We start from the raw sequence: 13250 nt of genomic DNA, 5'->3' as shown, positions 1-13250 counted from the left end.
CTAAAAGAATATTCATGAATTTTAAAAATATTAGCAAATTTGAAAAATATTCACAAATTAGAAAATACTATTCATAAATTTAAAAATTCATGTATTTGAAATATATTTGAGAATATAACAAATGTAAAATGTATTTTAATTAAAAAAATCTTCAAGATATTTCTTAAATATTAATGATTGTGAAAAGATAAAAATTAATAAAAGACAAATAATTGGTAAATTCATCGAGCGAGGAGAGGGCTCCACGGAGCGAGTGAAGGAGGGCGCTCCATTTTGAGCGGGCATAGTTACTTAACAAAATTACCAAGGGGCAAGATAATAAAAATAGATTTGCATTACTGTGCCACCGGAATGTTCAGTCGCAGATGAAGAATTATTCCAGATATCATGGAGCATCAACCAGTATATGGCTTTCGCATTTGGAGTTTGTGACGATCTGCTCAGTCCATCTAACGAGCAGAGCACCACCGTTCGTCTGAAGAAACAAATTCAGGCATCAGTTCCCCTGTTCAGACAGAGTCTGCACCCTGGAGCCTGAGTGCGAAGGCTTGCAGCGAGAGGAGCATCTTCCTGACCTGCTCCTTGGTCTCCGAGTCGATGAGGTTGCCGTCCGCGTCGAACTTTCTCGGGGGCAGGTGTGCCTTGGTGAAGACCTCCGGCCTGTTGATGAAGTGGATGTCAAGAAACACCCCGACCTGCCGGATGTGGTACTGCGACCGGCTGCCGCCGGAGCCGCCCGACGCGCTCAGCATCGCCGCGGCTCGGTCGGCCCAGCAGTTGGGCGGCCGTGATCCCCAGTCCAGCGCGTTCTTCAGAGGCCCTGGTAGGTAGGGAGGAGAGCCGCAGAAAGCATATATGCAGTTAGAGAATGAAGGAAGGATGGAAGGATTCCGGCGGAGTGGCAGTCAGGAGAATTAATCGGGCACCTGAAATGGAGTAGTTGTACTCGGGCGAGGCGAAGAGGAAGCAATCGGCCGCGCGGACCTTGTCGCGGAACGCCTCGACGGCCGGCGGGAACCGGCCGCCGGCCTCGAGGTCGGTGTTGAGCAGCGGCAGCTCCGAGATGTCGACGTGGTCGATGTGCAGGCCCGGGATGGACTCCCCGCAGATCTCCGCGGCTGGCTTCACACCCAGGTCGTGAGCCACACGAACTGACGGACGGTAAACAGGAAGGAGGCCTTGGGTGCAAGGGACTTACCGGCGCGGATGAGGCCGGTGTTGGCCGACGCCCTGCGCAGCGAGCCGGAGATCGCCGCCACCCGCAGGACGGTCTTTGGCGGCGGCTGCGCCGCCGGAGCTGCCATGCGTGATGCAGTCTGGTGCTGCAGAGGGCGGTAGTATGACTGAATGAAGAAAACGTTAATCTGGTGCGTTGGTGCTTTCCCTTCTGTGCCGCCTTATCGACAACACCCGACCGACTCACCAACCATCTTCTGGCACCCAATCCAATCCAATCATGGTTGGTACGCCCCCGTCTCTTTCCACGCATAATAATTCCAAATAACTGGAGTGGAAAATGACCAGCAACTGCATCTCTACTTAATTTGTGATAATATGGCAGCTATTTGATGCCATGTTGGTACTACACTATATGCGCACATTCTTGATTTTATTTATTTATATATGGCAGATTTTTTGCTGCCATGTTTATGCTACACTATATCTGCACTTTCTGATATCCTTTCGCTATATGTAGCCGCCATGCGAAAATGATGGTTTATGTGGCTACCAGGTTGATTTTTTGTTCAACCATGGAAACCACTCTAATTGAACCGGTTTACATACTCTTTTGACAAAAGAACAGTTGCCGAAAAAAAAACTTTAGAGATATCCTTCGGCGACGTGTCCTATCGTATCGCCCTCGAGTAGGAAATCCTCGGCATTGCACTTCCAAGAGGGCAGGCCTGGCGCAGTGGTGAAGTCCTCCCCACTTGTGCCTAAAGGTCCTGAGTTTGAACCAGCCTCATAGCATTGTACTTTGCAGGGGTAAGACTAAATTCCTATAATCCCTCCCCACGCCCCACCTTGTGTGGGAGTTTCTATGCACTGGGTCTCTCTTCTTCATTGCAAGGAAATTCGAAATAATTTGGGGTGCTGAGCATGCAAACCGCCGCTTGGTGGTAACTCCCGGACATGATTGAGATAGGCAAGCGAATGATGCAAGGTCCTCCCTCGCTTCCCATGTTGATGCGGAGCGGCCACCGTCACAATACGAGCGCATCTGCTCAACACTGCACTGCCCTCTTCAGTAGTAGGGCACTGACCTCATATACAACGCCTTGAGCGGCGACGTGCTGGTACAGTGCACAGGGGTGCACCCAATGGGCTGCCTGTTCGCCCGCGTGTGCTTGCTCGTTTTTTCTTCTGTTGTCGGTATGTTATCTCAAGGAAGTAACCGGCTGGCTTTTACTGCTAATTTTTAAAATTTGGCGAAATCAATAAGTGTTCATGAATTTGAGAAGTTTTCCCGTCATGAATTAAAAAAATTGGTCATGAATTAAAAAACATGTTCACAAGTTTGCAAATTTGAAAAAAAAAACACTCCACAACATAAGCCCATGTCAACCCTACTAACCCAACTGCAGCCCATCTAACATTAACAGGCCGAAAAAAATACCCGGCAGTTGTGCAGCTAGGTGAATCCGCTGCGCGGTCGCGAGCGGCCGCTCCCATGGATGACGGCGGCGGCGGCGGCGGAAGCATCCGCCTGCAATGCCGATGCGGCTTCAAGGACGACTACAGCCTCGACGACACCGAGGACGGCCGCTTCTACTGCGGGCGGTGCTACGGCGACCTCGACACCCAGGCGACATGTCCTTTCACCGAGTTTCCCAGCCCACCAAAACCCCGGCGCCCTACCCAATTCCTTACCCCGGGCAACCCCCTGCTGCCCCTCCCTTCGAAGAATCCCACGAGCTGGGGGCTCAGGTCCGGCGGCGCTACGTGGAGGGGCTGCAGGTGATCCTGCAGCGGCAGCTGCAAGTGCTGGTGGAGAGGTACCGGGTGGGCGCGCTCGTCTGCAGCGTGGCCGGAACCGTCTGGCTGCGCTGGGTGGCCGCCTCCAAGGTGTTCGACGGAATGTGGGCGCGGAAGGTGCTCGCCGAGGCCGAGGCCACGCAGAGACTAATTAAGCGCTCTGCCAGCGGAGGTGTCAATTTTAAGCTCCTGTTCAGTTATCACCATTGAAAGACCAGAACAAACTTGATCAACATATGTAGTGTCTTTGTGTCCAGGCCAGCAGGAACCGCAAGAGGTGAAGTGTGAACGCGCGGATGAAGCCTCGCCTCGAAAAGACAGGCGAAGGGTCGAGTTCATCTTTCTGCGCTCGCTGAGGACGATGCTGCCGCTGTACTCGACATTGTCTATCTGTTTCCTGTCCTGCCATATTGCCCGGGAAGCCGTCCTACCGACCGACATTTATAGGTGGGCGATGGAGGGTAAGCTTCCTTACGTGGCAGTTTTTACCGAAGTGGACAAGCTTCTTGGGAGCCCTCTAAAACACTGCCCTCTGAATGCGAGGCAACTGTTCAGGCCAGTCCGAGTGATTGGAGCGTGGCAGCTGGAAGCGGCCGCCGGGTTCATAGCACAAAGAATAGGCTTGCAGCTTCCTTCAGTTAATTTCTATGCTATTGCTCAGCGCTACTTGGATGAGTTGTCTCTGCCGGTAGAAAGAATCCTCCCTCACGCTTGCCGCATCTATGAGTGGGTTATGCCTTCAGAACTGTGGTTGTCTAGTAATCCAGCCAGGGTCCCGCCTACACGGGTCTGTGTAATTGCTATACTAATAGTGGCTCTAAGAGTTCAGTATAACATCAATGGTCAAGGGATATGGGAGGTGAGTATTCCATATCGAGTCACTCGCTTATGTCATGTAAGATCTACCATAAATATGATGGGCTGAACTTCTTTTTTCTCTCCCAAGGAGATTTGCGAGGCAGCAAGAAATGGAGGTGGGTCTGACGGTGATGCAAATTTAGCACCATCTATGAAACCTGATGGTGGTACCAGTGAGGAGTTTGGCACAAAAGAATTGCTTTGGACTCTTGCAGATGCCTATGATAAAATTGACGTTGCACATGGTAATTGTTTGACCATTGCTTTGCATCTAAATCATTTTTTTCCTTGTAATATATTCATGTCAGGTCTCATCCTTATGTTGTCCATTAGCGATTTATATATTTACCTCTTATGTTGCCAATTACATGCTATTCTAGCTTCTAGCACAGTAGCTATGTCATAACAGAGAATAGGACGTAATGGTACTATCTACCATGGTAGGCATGTCGTATTTCGTATGTTACTACTTAATAGGTTATACCCTCCTGTCCTATGTGTAGAGCCACTAGTCTATCTTGCAATGGTAATTTTCAGTTACTAGGTTAGGATATGTATGGAGTATGGACCATTGTTATATGTGTATTTTCAAATTTTAGGACATTTACTTAGTAATAAACTGGCAAGAATTGCTAGAATAAAATTTAAATTGTTGTAATGAATAGAATAATACATCGATGTATGTGTGGAGTTTCTGGCCTTGTTTGCAATAAATAACTGTTCACATTTCCAGGATCTCAATCTTCCCACTTATAAATAGAGAGCTTCATTATGCTTGTTAATGACTAACACAAGAATTGAACATTTATGGGGCATTTGCACCAGGCAGCATTACAGAAATCAACAAATAATGCACCAGTATCTTCCAGTGAAATATACTGTTTTCTGCTAGTACCTTTGGATTATCCAAAAGACATATTCTCATTCTTTCTTACACAAACATAGAGGTCTGACAAAGAGTATTCTAGAACATTTCATTATGTTTCAAGGGATCCCATGTTTCAAAAATCCAACCAAGGCAGAGCTGCACCTGTCTCTTTCTTTTGTACGGATGGCGCTCAGTAATTCCCCTTTAGTGAGAACAGAGCATCACTCTGTTGGCATGGCACATGCGTGCGCGGCCTGCCCGCCTGTGTTCGAGTTTTGGCTCGCTCGCCTTGTGCTCAAGGATGCCCCTTCTATTAAATATAGCCCCCAAAGGCTAGACGTGGTTAGTCTGGTTTTTTATTATCAAGGAAATCTTAGAAGTACAATGATGGCAAAGTATATTGGATAAGAAAAATGTGCATTCCATTTTCATCTATTTAATACGATGTTCATGAAGTGGTCGGACCCTTCCCCGGACCCTGCGCAAGCGGGAGCTACATGCACCGGGCTGCCCTTTTTTTAATACGATGTTCATGGTGATATATTTGCTCAGATTTGTGTCTGAGTGAATGCATTCTAGGGTGTACTTTTTACTAGACCAAATGCTTAATAGTGGTATAAAATTGACGAAGTTTTCTAATTCTGCAGACTATTCGAAGGATCTTCACTCATATCTCAGATATTGCAAAGATGTTGTTTTTCCTGGGATTGCGTGCTCAGTTGAAGAAGAGCACTTAATAGAGATCTTCCAGGATCTGTACAAAGGACGAGAGGTGATGCACCCAACTTAATGTTGTTGTCAACTCTTATTCCTTTTTTATTCGCAGCATATTTGAACTTCAAATTTGTACAAATGTAGCACCTCTAGGATTATCTACATGTCTTTTGGTGGCGATTGTTGTTGATTTGATGTATAAACCTGTTGCACTGTAGAATGAGAATTCAAAAGCGCACACCACAAATGGAGTGAATAAACGAGGTAGGGATGGGACTTCTGTTGGTGCAAGGTGCTTTTCCGCATCATCATCATCAGGGATACAAAGTATCAAGTCAGAAATGGAAGACCACGGATTTTGTTATATGCCACCAAGGAAGTGGCCAAGATCAGATGGTTACCTTCACTATAGAAGGAAGACAATGACTGGTCGTCTTGTTTGTGCTGGACATGCTGATTATTACCTCTTGATACGCTCATTTGCCAAGCTTGCGGAAGTTGATATTAGGGTTATGCATGCTAGTGTGTTAAAACTTGAGAGGAGACTTGGCTGGATAGAAGAAAGAATTGACAGAAGCTTGGATGCCTTGCAGAATCTACCTGGCTAAGCAAATGGTGTGAAAAGACATGTTTCAGGCTGAAGTTTTTTGATGGATTGCCAGCTTGCCAAGTCTGTAATTGGTGATGGGTTATCGTTCTATTATCAAGAAAAGAGATTATGTTTGTAGTTTGGATCTCATGATCCTGGACCATACGATGAGGATCCAAACAACGGACTCTCTTGCAAGATCTTGCTGACAAAATGACCAGGAACAGTAAACCGTATCTCTACTTGTACTAACAATTCCCATGGAGATGTCCGTAGACAGTTGTTAACTTTGGTGGCAAGCTTTGCCAAGAAGTTATAGTCATCTTCTGCGAGATTTATCAGCTCGATTGTAAAAACTGACCAAGGCAACTATGAAGTTTATTTTAGTTGACAAGTTTTCACCCTTTCTTATTTATGGACTATCCACCTCATCGTTTGTATGTAGGAATATATTGTTGTACCAGAGTTTTTCGCCTCATGTCTATGGAGCCTTGGTTGTTTCTTAGGTTATTGATTTGTTTTGTACTGCTCGATTTAGCTAGGAAAAACTATTCTTAGAAAAAATAATGTTAATTTCTACATGAAATAATTCTTCATTGTTGTTATGTATTCATATCTCCAAGCCATGGTTATTTGGTCAAATTCAAAGCAAAATATCGACTTGCAGATTAATTTGGAAAACTTCCCAAGGCCATTCTTTGCTTGATATGGCCATTTTCTTTATCATTGATTGCAATTTTTTGTACGTAGCTTACCAAGCTGGCCATGATATATGCTAAACTGTTTCTTAACGCATGATTATATGCTAAAATATGTTGCCCCATCATTGAATCCACAAGTATAAAGCACACGAAAAGTCGTTTTCCTCGTTCCCACGAGGGGCTCCAGGTGAAGGGCCCCTGCTCTTTTTTAAGTGAATGTATTTGGTGCACCGTATGCCGTATTGCATTGTAAAATGTTTTAAAAAATCTAAAAACAATTTAGCACATTAAGACAACATCAATGTATGTTGTCACAAAATTCCATATCAGAATTCAAAATATTCTATGAGATACAAAAATGAATTTTTGACATCAATGTCATAACGGACCAAATCCAAAGCCCTTATGTTATGTACTATCTAGTGTTGAAATTGTTATTTTTGTAGCTCAAGTAATGTTTTAGTTTTTTAATTTAAAATTTTGCGACAACATACATGAATGTGCTAAATATATTTTTTCAAATTTTTTGAACATTTTAAAACGCTCTACGGGCGCCGGTACCAGATACATTCCCCCCTTTGGTGTGTTTTTTTAGCTTGTTTAGGGTTTGTGTTTTGCTCAAAAGGATGAGGCGGCGGCTACTCCCTGAAAGATGGAATAAGATTCACCCACCCGCAACTAACATCATCAGAGGGCATGGAGGTGTTGCTTTAGCGGGTCTCGCAGGATTCAGTCGGGGTTTCTTTTCGGTGGATCTGTTTGAATCCAGTTCACGTGTCTATAGGTTGGGCCCTTTCAATTAATGCCTTTTTTTCATTGGCAAAGGTTGTTGTTCTGATGCGTTTGTCACTCGAGGCCTTACATGATGACTTCCCAACTATCTATTACAATAAGATTTGCCCCACTCCGACGAGAAAGGGGAGATGGCGGCGGTGTGATTTTGCCTCGCTTCCGTGTTTGTAGTTGTGATTAGGTGGTCTACGGTGACGGATGTAATTTATTTTACTCTTGGTGTCCTTTGTACCGTCATATGAAAAAATCAGAAGACCACCAGGGAAAAAAAGATCCTGTTACGCTGACCCGTGGGCCACAGGACTGTTTTTTTTTACTGTTCTTTCTAATCGCCGTCTCCTCCCGCTCAGCTCAGGCGCCAATCCCCCACCAAAACCTTCCTTCCCCACCGCCGCCGCACGTGCGATCCCTCCCGCCGGCGAGAGCTCCCGCACCGGCGACCCGCTCCGCCAGCCTCTCCTCCCGTCACCGTCGCGCCCCCTGAGGTAAGGCTCGCTCACCCGCGCTCTCCCGCATTCCTCCGCCCCGCACGTGCGCACGCGTGAACCCTCGCCGCCGCGGAACCTAACCCTAGCTCGTCCCTCCTCCTCCTCCGCCAGCTCCAGGTCCACGCGAAGGCGTCCCCGACCTCAAGCCGCAGCGCCGCCACCGCCGGGCGCCCGCCGGCCTCGTCTCGACGTCCCTTCAACCACCGATGCATCAGGAGGTAATACCACCTACATGCCTTCCCCTCCCCTTGAGGCTTAGGATTTTTCGCCTGATCCATTTGGTAGGATTCGCCGATCCGATTCCCCTTACCGGTGCTCTGGATTGATGGCTCGATCCAGTCTAGAATGGTGCGGGTGATCGAATTTTCGAGCTCAATTTGTCACGGCAACCAAAGTGTATCCTGTCTGCGTCTGTGCTTTTGTGCATTTCGCGCTGAGAAATGTCGAGCTGTGCGGGGAAGTGGGGGATTCACAGGTTGCTAGCTGAATTATCGACTTCAGATTGATTGGGGGGCTGCACTGCGAGATGTATGGCAAGCACTTGGGGAGAAAGGCTTTACGCGTTGTATCTCCACATGTTGATTGCATAGGAACTGCGTAAGAGTGTCAAGATGTCTTACAAAAGGAACATTCAGCCCTTATTATTCACTACATGCATGTGCAATGAACTGTACCTTGTGATCAGGATTCAGGCATACTGCTATTTGGCACAGCAGCAGCTTCACTTTCAGTATCGGTAGAATCAGATAGAGATTCCAACTTTCCTACACCGCTGAGAACTTGGTTCTTCTTCAAACTGCATCCGGCTGCAGAGTTAAAAATTAGAGCAATGTTAGTACAGAAATAAGACATCTCTAGAAGTAGACGCCAGGTAGCCAACTTCCTGAAAGTTCATAATATTACATTGTCCCAGACCAAATACTTACAGTCAACTGAAGGAATAATCATGGAAAATAATTTGCCAAAAGTGAGATGGTGTGTGAAAAGGTACTCGTGCATAAAATAAAAATTGTTTGGACTACAAGAAAACTGACAAATGGCAATATACAGGTTGGATGTCTGACAATAAATATAGAGTATTTATCTTTGCCTCTCTATCCAACTTCTCAATTCTCATCAACTACTCCCTCCGTTCCAAATTACTCGTCGTGGTTTTAGTTCAAATTTTAACTAAAACCACGACGAGTAATTTGGAACGGAGGGAGTATGTGATAACTTAATACTACAAGTGAAGTTGCATCATAACACAAAACAGTTGTAGAAGGGGGAGGGAAACTTTACCAGGTTTCTGCTTTTTGGACGAAGAGGTAATTAGATCATTGACTTTCTTTTCAGCAGTTACAGTCTCAGTTGATTTTGTAAGGTTGTCTACTATTTTCCTTGTTAACATGCTCATCTTTTTGTCATCAATTTGTTTGGTTGACCTAGTAGAGGAATCTGATTTCAGTTATTGTGTTTCTCCAGATATGTTTCCAGGACCGCCACCACCTCTTCTTATGGGATATCCCTCTGTGCCGAGCTCGTCACCCTCAGCTGCACCGTCATCATCCATAGGTGCCAGCATCGCCATCATCGCTATCCGCGCCATGTGCCATCTGCGCCCTCTCTACCAGAGGTGGAGCTGGTGATCTTGGGGTTGCTCTCGCAACCCCCCGTGCTGTTGCAGCAGGGGATGTTCTGCTGCGTCTGTGCCCAAGACTTTACGCCTACCGATACGATCCTGGCCCTTCCAGCATGCTTGCATAAATTCCATGAGCTGTGCATTATCCCATGGATTCGTGGACACACACCTTCTGCGATGCTTCCATCACCATTCCCTGCCCTGACCCTGACAAGACCCACAGCTCAGATCGCTATGACGTCGAGGCACAGACAATGGTTGTGCCAGCTCCGCCTGGAGAGGAGGTGGCAGAGGCTGTGGGGGGCTCTCGTGGGTGGCTGCGCTCTTCAGTGGACAGACTCTCAGGCAGCTGGAGGGGATGCTCCAGCAGTCATGCCACTGCAGTTGTACTACCGGTGTCCTCACGGCGTACCACGGGGAGCTGGAGAGTCAACGACTCTGACAAGGATGACACAGAGGCTGTTGGTGGCTCTCGTGGGTGGCTGCACTCTTATCTGGCTACACTCTCGAGCACCTGGAGTGGACGCTCAGAGAGCCATTCCACTAGAATGGTGTCATCGGTGTCCTCAGGGTGCACAACTGGAAGGCTGAGCCTGGTACTGAGTGGCTGCGGCAGTACTGATTTGTGTTCCAGGAGCTGGGATCCTGAGGCAGCCATGCAGAAGACGTAGTTCTTCGAAATCGATCATGTCAGAAGCCAGGCAAGTTTGTTCTGAAAACTCTTTGCTGCAGCACCAAATACTTGTTTTTAAACCTGCTAGGCAATTGCCCCTTGTGCCAATTCAGTTACCTAAGAAGTGTTTCCAGTTTTATGTCTGGTCTCTTCTCATTTCAAGTTCTGATCCAAGTTCTACTTTCGTCTTTGCAGGCTGAAATGCTGTCATACCCCTACCAAGAAGTAGAAAAGATGAAAAAAGATAGAGGAAAGTCTGTGTAGGACACACGAAATATATCACGAAAAGAGCATCATATCTCCCCATCAGAAAATAGAGATATCTGACAAAGGGTTCTGTCAACTGTATGCCGTCCACGAAAAATCAAAGGTATATATAGGTGTTATTGTACCTGTTTTCCTCCACATTAACTTGGACTCGACCGTTGTTTGTACCCATCGGCACCGCACGATGATTTTGTGTCATTGCGATGTTGCTATTAGAACACATTAAAATGTTTTTTTTTGTAAATGCTGCTTCAGTGAGTGTACTGTGCAACCAAGTAGTATGTCTCATCCATCCTGTTGATAGCCATTACTTTCCTGGTTGACGCTATGGCTTCGATATGGTAACTTGCGCTCTTCTGTACATGCTGTCGCTATGGTGTGTTTACTGTAAGATCATGATGGATGATAGTTTGTGGTGTTTACTGAAGGGTGAAGGCTTGGTCAAACTTGCTCTTTGGATCTTGCCTATGTTCCGTCTGGTGAGAATTATTGGCCTGGAGCCCAATCGTGTTGCTGGCTTCTGTTCTCAGTCGAGGAACTGCTCTAGGGTTGGTTGCTTCTTGTACTAAGAACATCACAGCTCACTGATGGACCCCTCTATCTAGTACTCCCTCCGTCCGTAAATACTTGTCCTAGAAATGGCGACAAGTATTTACGGACGGAGGGAGTACTGAGAACTTTACGGAAGGGGAGCCTTGGCGCAGTGGTAAAGCTGCTGCCTTGTGACCATGAGGTCATGGGTTCAAGTCCTGGAAACAGCCTCTTATAGAAATGTAGGGAAAGGCTGCGTACTATAGACCTAAAGTAGTCGGACCCTTCCCTGGACCCTGCGCAAGCGGGAGCTACATGCACCAGGTTGCCCTTTAGGGAGTACTGAGAACTGATAAGTAGAGCTAGTCTGCAATTTATAGTTTACATATCAACCTGCGTCTTCACTTGTACCGTTGTACATAAGGCTGGGTTAATTCTAATCTGGTGTTGTGTGTTCATCTTGATGCTTCTCTGTAACCTGACGGACCATTCCAGACCGAAATGCATGTAGATACTATTACATGTATTGCTCTACAATCACAGTATTGTGGACCGAAAGGCATGCAGATGCTGTTAAATTCGGTTTATAATCTGTCATGAAGATGCGTTCTTCTGCTTTGTATCTATTGGCATCGAATTCGGTTTATAGTACAAGCAGAAGTACATGAACGGACACCAATAGATGCGGGTGTCTCGAAGAAGATAATCATAAATTTTACAATCTGTCATGTAAGATGTGTCCTTCTGCTTCGTGTAAACCGAATCAGCGCCCGACGCAGGGCCATCCTGAGGGGGTCCATGGTCAAGGAGGTTATCGTTCTGTATTAGCCTCCTTGGATTCTTGGTCGTTGTGGATATGCACAAGCGACTTGTTCAAGCATAGATATTAATTTGATCCTGCCGTCCAACATACATACATATATACATATGCGTAGCAGGCTGTCCAGATCTAAGCACACGCTCTGCAGGCTGCCCACATCACAAGACTTGTTCCTACCCAACCCATGTATGCATATACATGGCACTATGTATAACTTGTTTGGCTGTGTTCATCATAGTTATACGGGTGTAATGCTTAAACCTTTTAAGTAATAAAGCGCCCCTTCTCGAAAAAAAATATACCACTAGTAGAAAAAGGGTCAAACGTGAAGCACATTAGTGCCGGTTTGTATTAGAGCCGGCACAAATGTATACATTAGTGCCGGTTCCAACGGCTAGCCGGGCCGCTCTCATTAGTACCGGTTCGTGGCTAACCTTTAGCACCGGTTCGTGCCACGAACCGGTACTAATGAGGGTGGTGGCAGGATGTTGTCAGTCTGGGCCCCCTCCAGCACCTTTAGTACCGGTTCGTGCCACGAACCGGTACTATAGGTCCTCCTGCATATAAACCCTTCGTCCAGCTCGCTCTGTTCTTCCCCCTTTCCCCTCTCCTCTCCTCTCTGTTCTTCCTCTTCTCCCCTCGAGCTCATCACACATTTTGCCCAAAATTTGTCAAGATTTGAAGGCCCCCATCCATTCAAGTGATCACAAAGGTTAGCAACTTTGTCCTTTCATCTCTCATTGCTAGATTAGCTCTTGCAATGCTTTATATAGTTATTAATTTGTGAGTTTAGTAATTTGGGAGGAAATATATATATGTGCTAGTATTTGATTTATATGCAATTTGAGGTCAAAATAACACTTAGTTTGCATATGTAGGTGTGGTTTACTTAGTGCCTTCTAAATCTCTGTCGTAACCACCGTCGATCGCCCGCACCGTCCCGTCGCCGGCACCACCTTGTGGTGAGCCTCTTGTTCATGAAATTTTATATAAAAAATTGATGTTTGTGTGATTTGGATATATAGTTACTCGTATAATAATTATCTTACCCGTACGTTGTTTGTTATACATAGTGCCATGGTTTTGATATCCGTCCCCGTCGGCCCTCGTCCTTGTTATGATTCGGATGTGGTATATTCTCTTTTAAAACTATTTGTTGCATTTCGTGTTTATGACAAATTATGCCCATCAAGTTGACATAGATATTTTTATCTAGGAGGTATGTGAACCGGAAATTCCAACCGACCCTATTGTCGAGAGGTTAAATTTAGTTGAAAGAGAAAACGAGTACTTGAAAGAAAAATTGAAAAGAATTGAGGGGGAGAAGATGGAATTGGAGTTGCATGTTGCCG

At 46.0% G+C, this 13250-nt stretch overlaps 2 protein-coding genes and 1 long non-coding RNA gene across 4 annotated transcripts; 2 read left to right on the top strand and 1 right to left on the bottom strand.

Moving 5' to 3' along the window:
* Nucleotides 1-254: 254 nt before the first annotated feature.
* Nucleotides 255-1431, bottom strand: LOC123135549 (probable NADPH:quinone oxidoreductase 2). Of its 2 annotated transcripts, XM_044554655.1 has the most exons (4): nt 1199-1431; nt 927-1118; nt 576-820; nt 255-475 (listed from the first exon to the last, which is right to left on the bottom strand). In XM_044554655.1, exons 1-4 carry the CDS (start codon nt 1302-1304, stop codon nt 386-388), a joined length of 633 nt encoding a protein of 210 aa, XP_044410590.1. In that variant the 5' UTR covers nt 1305-1431; the 3' UTR covers nt 255-385. The 2 variants fall into 2 exon arrangements, with proteins under 2 accessions (XP_044410590.1, XP_044410591.1); XM_044554656.1 differs by having other exon boundaries at nt 317-820.
* A 1183-nt stretch (nt 1432-2614) lies between these two features.
* Nucleotides 2615-6504, top strand: LOC123133294 (TATA box-binding protein-associated factor RNA polymerase I subunit B). The gene is made up of 5 exons (XM_044552804.1): nt 2615-3148; nt 3234-3835; nt 3923-4079; nt 5350-5474; nt 5635-6504. Exons 1-5 carry the CDS (start codon nt 2713-2715, stop codon nt 6022-6024), a joined length of 1710 nt encoding a protein of 569 aa, XP_044408739.1. The 5' UTR covers nt 2615-2712; the 3' UTR covers nt 6025-6504.
* Nucleotides 6505-7850: 1346 nt separating this feature from the next.
* Nucleotides 7851-10279, top strand: LOC123133293 (uncharacterized). Its single transcript, XR_006465211.1, has 3 exons — nt 7851-7983; nt 8098-8204; nt 9451-10279. It is a non-coding gene; the product is annotated as an uncharacterized lncRNA (long non-coding RNA).
* The last annotated feature ends 2971 nt before the right edge of the window (nt 10280-13250 follow it).

This window comes from Triticum aestivum, chromosome 6B, assembly GCF_018294505.1.
Source record: "Triticum aestivum cultivar Chinese Spring chromosome 6B, IWGSC CS RefSeq v2.1, whole genome shotgun sequence".
Classification (NCBI taxonomy): Eukaryota; Viridiplantae; Streptophyta; class Magnoliopsida; order Poales; family Poaceae; genus Triticum; species Triticum aestivum.
Note: the sequence above shows the minus strand (reverse complement) of the source record. Positions and strands in the feature narration are given on the sequence as shown.

Excerpts from the sequence above, each read along its gene's own strand:
- LOC123135549 (XM_044554655.1), bottom strand. The coding sequence starts at position 1,304 with ATGGCAGCTCCGGCGGCGCAGCCGCCGCCAAAGACCGTCCTGCGGGTG. Across the intron at positions 1,119-1,198 it reads CACCGGCCTCATCCGCGCCG|CCGCGGAGATCTGCGGGGAG; the intron begins GTAAGTCCCTTG and ends GTGTGAAGCCAG. Across the intron at positions 476-575 it reads ACTCGGAGACCAAGGAGCAG|ACGAACGGTGGTGCTCTGCT; the intron begins GTCAGGAAGATG and ends TTGTTTCTTCAG.
- LOC123133294 (XM_044552804.1), top strand. The coding sequence starts at position 2,713 with ATGCCGATGCGGCTTCAAGGACGACTACAGCCTCGACGACACCGAGGA. Across the intron at positions 4,080-5,349 it reads TAAAATTGACGTTGCACATG|ACTATTCGAAGGATCTTCAC; the intron begins GTAATTGTTTGA and ends CTAATTCTGCAG. Across the intron at positions 5,475-5,634 it reads ATCTGTACAAAGGACGAGAG|AATGAGAATTCAAAAGCGCA; the intron begins GTGATGCACCCA and ends GTTGCACTGTAG.